This window comes from Nicotiana sylvestris, chromosome 2 (assembly GCF_000393655.2).
Source record: "Nicotiana sylvestris chromosome 2, ASM39365v2, whole genome shotgun sequence".
NCBI classification, from domain to species: Eukaryota; Viridiplantae; Streptophyta; class Magnoliopsida; order Solanales; family Solanaceae; genus Nicotiana; species Nicotiana sylvestris.
Genome location: NC_091058.1, coordinates 153,714,731 through 153,720,882, shown reverse-complemented (window position 1 = coordinate 153,720,882; position 6,152 = coordinate 153,714,731). Strand labels below are relative to the sequence as shown.

The 6,152-nt window shown below is 42.5% G+C and overlaps 1 protein-coding gene across 1 annotated transcript; it reads left to right on the top strand.

The window, feature by feature from the left end:
• The first annotated feature begins 2,416 nt into the window (after positions 1–2,416).
• Positions 2,417–5,557, top strand: LOC138885805 (uncharacterized). The gene is made up of 6 exons (XM_070166787.1): positions 2,417–2,468; positions 2,574–2,842; positions 3,691–3,880; positions 4,001–4,512; positions 4,706–4,835; positions 5,421–5,557. The coding sequence occupies exons 1-6, from the start codon at positions 2,417–2,419 to the stop codon at positions 5,555–5,557; spliced, it is 1,290 nt and encodes a 429-aa protein (XP_070022888.1).
• The last annotated feature ends 595 nt before the right edge of the window (positions 5,558–6,152 follow it).

Genomic DNA, 6,152 nt, shown 5'->3' with positions numbered 1-6,152 from the left:
AGTGGAAAGTTGACTCTAAAGAAATGCAGGAAAAAGAGTACCCATTCCTGGATTCTGATGTGCCAGCCATTTTCGAAGAATTCCTCGAGTTAAATCTCATTGAGCTTCTGGAGATGAAGCGACCAAATGAAGCTGGGAAAACAAATGACCCGAACTACTGCAAATATCACCGACTTGTAAGCCACCCTCTGGAGAAGTGCTTTGTCTTTAAGGATAAAGTCATGGATTTGGCTCGCGAAAAGAAGATCGTGCTTGAAGATGAGAAAGCAAGCACAAACCAAGTCTCTATCACCTTTGGATCATTCAGTCCGGATGATTTATGTGGTTTTAAAGAAAGTAAAGATGAAGAATTACTGGAGAGCGACAAAGCTGAAGTCAATCAACCTGATGACGATGAAGGTTGGACATTGGTGACTCGTCGTAAGCACCACAAAAGGAGCCCATGAAAAGAATCAATAGAACAACCAACAAGGAAGATGATGGTAAAAAGACCAACGAAAAAGAATCTAGTTAGGCATTTGAAGAAAGCAAAAGTGGAGATGCATCATTCTCAAAAGCTACGAAATCCAGTGACCTTGGAGGAGTTTTTACCAAGTTGGTTCCGCATGACGATTTCTCATGAGGGCATTGATGCCTCTTGTTTCCATGCTGACAAAGGGGAAGAAAAGAGTGATGACCTACCATTGGCACCATCTTCGGAAAAGCCCATCGAGTTCACTCCTCAAGAAGTTAATGCTTGTGTGGAAAAGGTCACGTTCACAAATGACGATATTTTGTTAGGTGACACTCCTCATAACCGCCCATTGTACATGGTTGGCTATATGCGCGATGAAAGGGTAAATCGAATTTTGGTTGATGGAGGATCCTCAGTGAACATTTTGCCAATCCACACTGTGAAAGAACTTGGTATTCCCATGAACGAACTCTCAGAAAGTCGTGTGATGATCCAAGGATTCAATCAAGGGGGGCAAAGAGCCATAGGCGCGATCAGGTTAGGAATCACTATTGAAGATATGCAATCAAGTGCATGGATGCATGTGATCGACGCGAAAACTCCATACAATGTTTTGCTTGGGAGGCCTTGGATATATGAGAATAAAGTAGTTCCATCTACCTACCATCAATGTTTAAAATACTATAAGGGTAAAGTCGAGAAGACGGTAGTTGCTGATGCTGAGCTATTCACCTAGGCTGAGTCACACTTTGCCGATGCAAAGTTCTACTTGAAGAACCGCATTGTGAATGAGCTGAAAGTTGATGATGGTACAAAAAGCAAGAATGACGAACTCATAGCTAAAAGAGCTGATGTGACTATTGGTAAAGCCAAAACTGTTACTGAGGAGGTACCCGCCAACATGAATAAATCTCATAAAGGGGGTATTGCATCTTATGGAAAGAAAGTAAGTCTCGCGCTCCAATATGTCCCTAAAAGGAAGAAAGACGAGGCCGGATCACATAATCTCCAAACCAAGACGCTAAGGGAGTTAACTCTTTTGGTAAAACGAATTGAGGCAGTAAAGTGGTCCTCAAAGCTGCTTGCAGGGTTTGTAGCCCAAAATCGTTTGCAGAATATGGCACTCCCTACAAAACGAACAGATGAAGGTTTCGATCCTAACACTTACAAGCTATTTGCAAAAGCTGGATACAATCCCAATGAGCCGTCAATGTTAGGGAAGCTCCCATCAGAAGCTACAACGAGGCAACCACGTGAAGGTCTGGGATACAAGCAACCGTCACTAGTGCGCATCTCAATAAGAAGGGCGAGTAGCAATTATATCAATATAGAAGACGAATCTGTCGCTTCTAACAGGCCTTCTGTCTTTTATCGGATTGGAAAATCAACAGTGACAACTTCTATATTTGAGAGATTGGGTCCATTAAAGAAGGGGAATAAGTCTAGAGAAATCATCGAAATACAAGAACACCCGCTTCACCCAAAATTCAGGAGATCTCTAAGGATTTTCAAAGTTTGGTTCCTTCCAGAATGAGGCGACAAACAAAACTAGTGGTTTCATGTGAAGAAGTACTGAAGGTAAAGCCATATACTGTGGTCTACACTAAGGAACGTGACGAAGATGAAGAAAGTGTAGGTTCTTCGTACCATGTCACTGTACAAGGCGAGAATGGTGTTTTGTCTTCGATGGAAGATAATGCGGAATTGGAGGATGTTTTACTGTATTATCACATATCCTTCAATGATGGGGACCCTCAAGAAGATGAAGATGCGAAAGACGCTCCACCTGAACTTGAAGAATGAGTAAAGAAGACAGTTGATGCCTTAAGAGAAGTTAACCTTGGCACCGATGAAGAAGCAAGACCCACCTACCTAAGTGTTTTACTTGAAGCTGACGAAGAGAGCACTTATATTGAATTACTCAAAGAGTTCAGGGATGTATTTGCTTGGAGTTACAAAGAGATGCCTGGCTTGGACCCGAAAGTAGCAGTCCATCACCTTGCAGTCAAAAATGGTGCTCATCCTGTTAAACAAGCTCAAAGGCGTTTTAGGCCGGACTTGGTTCCCTTGATTGAAACAGAAGTTAACAAACTCATCGAAGCTGGCTTTATTCGTGAAGTTAAGTACCCAACATGGGTTTCAAGTATTGTCCTTGTAAGGAAGAAGAATGGCCAGATTCGAGTATGCGTTGACTTTAGGGACCTCAATAATGCATGTCCCAAAGATGAATTCCCGTTTCCTATTCCAGAGCTGATGATCAATGCTACTACTAGTTATGAGGCAATGTCTTTCATGGACGGTTCGTCAGGCTATAACCAAATTCGCATGGCACCAAAAGATGAAGAGCTTACTACGTTTCGCACCCCCAAGGGTATTTATTGCTACAAGGTAATGCCTTTTGGCTTGAAGAATGCTGGTGCTACTTAACAAAGGGCTATGCAGAATATTTTCGACGATCTTCTCCACAAGAATGTCGAATGCTATGTTGACGACTTGGTGGTGAAATCAAGAGAGAAGGGTGACCACATGAAAGACTTGAGGATGGTATTTGAATTGCTCCGGAGGTACCAACTTAGGATGAATCCGTTGATATGTGCCTTTGGAGTTACTTCTGGAAAGTTCCTTAGTTTCATTATCCGACATCGAGGGATCGAAATTGATCAAGCCAAAGTGGATGCCATTTTGAAAATGCTTGAGCCTCAAGATATCCATGAATTGAAAAGTCTGCAAGGAAAGATAGCATACCATAGAAGATTCATATCAAACCTGGCTGGGAGGTGCCAACCATTTAGTCACCTCATGAAGAAAGGCGTTCCTTTCAACTGGGATCAAGCCTGTAGCAATGCCTTCGAAAGTATCAAAACCTACTTGATGAAGCCTCCAGGTTTAGCAGCTCCTATACTAGGAAAGCCATTGATACTATACATTGCGGCACAGGAAAGGTCTGTTGGAGCACTGTTGGCCCAAGAAAATAGTGAGGGGAAAGAAAACTCTCTTTATTACTTGAGCAGGATGATGACACCTAACGAGTTGAACTATTAGCCAATTGAAAAGTTATGTTTGGCGCTAGTCTTCTCAATTCAAAAGATGAGCACTACTTTCAAGCTCATCTTGTCCGTCTTGTTTCTAAAGCAAATCCCATCAAGTTCGTGATGTCAAAACCTGTTCTTAGTGATCGACTAGCGAGATGGTACCTCCAATTTCAACAATTTGAGATTTTGTACATCCCTCAAAAGGCTGTAAAAGGACAAGCATTGCCAGACTTCTTAGCAGATCGCCTGATACCTGATGACTGGGAGCTAACTGATGAACTACCTGATGAGGACGCAATGGCCGTTGAAGTTCAACCTCCATGGAAGATGTACTTTGATAGTGCTGCGCATCGTGGGGGAGCCGGGGCTAGCATAGTATTTGTCACTCCTCAAGGTGAAGTCTTGCCCTACTCCTTCACCTTGACACAACTCTATTCCAACAATGTTGCTGAATATCAAGCATTAATACTTGGGCTTGAAATGGCCGTTGATATGAAGCAATTGCAATTGCAAGTCTTTGGTGACTCCCAGTTAGTGGTCAATCAGCTTTTGGGTAGTTACGAGATCAAGAAGCCTGAACTATGCCCATATCATGATTATGCAAAAAAATTGATGGGGTGTCTCAGGGATGTGACTATTCAATATGTACCAAGGAAAGAAAATAAGAAGGATGATGCTTTAGCTACTCTAGCTTCATCATTAGCCCTACCTGACCAAGCGCAAGTTACCGTCTACCAAAAATGGGTAGTACCGCCGCCAAATGAGGTCGAAGGTGAAGATAACGAACTCAAGCATCTTGTTGTTGTTTCTGATGTTGAGAAAGAAGAATGGCGACAACCTATTATCGACTACTTATGCTATGGGATACTTCCAGAAAATCCAAGAAGAAGGACTGAAATCCGTCATCGTACACCTCGCTTCCTTTACTATAAGGATACTCTATACAGAAGGTCGTTCGAGGGAGTACTTTTGCGATGCCTAGAAGAAGAAGAAGCTCTCCAAGCTTTGCAAGAGGCGCATTTTGGGGTATGTGGGTCACACCAGTCCGGACCAAAGCTCCACTTCCATATAAAAGGATGGGATATTATTGGCCAACGATGGTAAAAGATTGCTTGGACTACGCTCGAAGATGCAAGGCTTGTCAATTCCATGCGAATTTTATTCATAAACCTCCTGAGGTGTTGCACCCGACTATTGCATCCTGCCATTTGACGCTTAGGGATTGGATGTTATTGGACCATTGCCAAAGTCCTCTGGTGGGCACCTATACATCTTGGCTGCAACTGACTACTTCTCAAAATGGGCCGAAGCAGTTGCTCTTAAGGAAGTAAAAAGGAAAAATGTTGCAAGTTTCATCAGAGTAAACATTATTTATCGTTTTGGCATTCCTTGTTACATAATAACGGATAATGAAAAGCCATTCGATAATAGGTTGATGAACAGGATTTGTGATCTCTTTGGCCTCAAACAACGTAACTCTTCGATGTACAATGCTGCCGCCAATGGTCTAGCTGAGGCATTTTACAAGACTCTATGCAACTTGTTAAAGAAAGTTGTCTCCAAATCCAAACGAGATTGGAATGACCGTATGGAAGAAGCTCTATGGGAATATAGAACGACTCATCGCACGCCAACACAGGCGACTCCTTATTCACTCGTTTATGGAGTTGAAGTCGTCTTGCCACTTGAGTGTCAAATACCTTCGTTACGACTAGCTATTCAAGAAGGGATCACTGAAGAAGAAAATGCTCGACTTCGATTAGCAGAGTTGGAAGCTCTTGATGAAAAGAGATTGGAAGCTCAACAAAGTCTTGAATGTTATCAAGCTCGATTGTCTCGCGCCTTCAATAAAAGAGTTCGTCCGATATCCTTTCAAGTAGGAGATCAAGTCCTTGTCATACGAAGACTCATAATTACTTCCCATAAACTTGTAGGGAAGTTCACTTCAAAATGGGATGGGCCATATGTCGTACAAAAAGCTTATTCAAGTGGGGCTTACAAGCTGGTTGATGCAGATGGTATGAGAATCGACCCTATCAACGACAAGTTTTTGAAGAAGTATTATCTGTAAACTGCAAGTCATGATGCTCCTCGACGTACGAGCCTAAACTGCAAGTCATGATGCTCCTTGACGTACGAGCCTAAACTGCAAGTCATGATGCTCCTCGACGTACGAGCCTAAATTGCAAGTCATGATGCTCCTCGATGTACGAGCCTAAACTGCAAGTCATGACGCTCCTTGATGCACGAGCCTAAACTGTATGTTGCTACACTCCTGGCCCGCATGAGTCTAAATTGTGTACGCCCCCCCCCCCCAAAAAAAGAAAAAAAAAAGATTTCACTAGGTTGAAAACTTCGAAAGAGGAAGCCTAGGCAAAAGTTAGGACATAAAAAAAATCACCCAGTCTGAACTACGGTATGACTTGATCCTCTTCACCGGGGTACGTAGGCAGCTTAGAGTTGCATTCTAAGTTCAGTCGCATAAGTTCAAAAGATACATATTGCCCCAATTGTTGTCCGAGTGAAGTATGGAGGAATGGAAAATCAAGCTGAAATGCCATCCTCTTGTTGAACTTTGATCTCATTTGATTTAAAAGAAGCAACCCTCCATAGTAAATTGATATCTTCAAGTCCATTGGTATTCAAGTTGAAGTCCCCAAGTTGAA

Bases quoted from the DNA above. Each gene is read 5' to 3' on its own strand.
- LOC138885805 (XM_070166787.1), top strand. From the start codon at position 2,417: ATGCCTGGCTTGGACCCGAAAGTAGCAGTCCATCACCTTGCAGTCAAA. The intron at 2,843-3,690 runs GTAATGCCTTTT...ATCCCTCAAAAG, and splicing joins AGGGTATTTATTGCTACAAG to GCTGTAAAAGGACAAGCATT. The intron at 4,836-5,420 runs GTTTCATCAGAG...ATAAACTTGTAG, and splicing joins AAAAAGGAAAAATGTTGCAA to GGAAGTTCACTTCAAAATGG.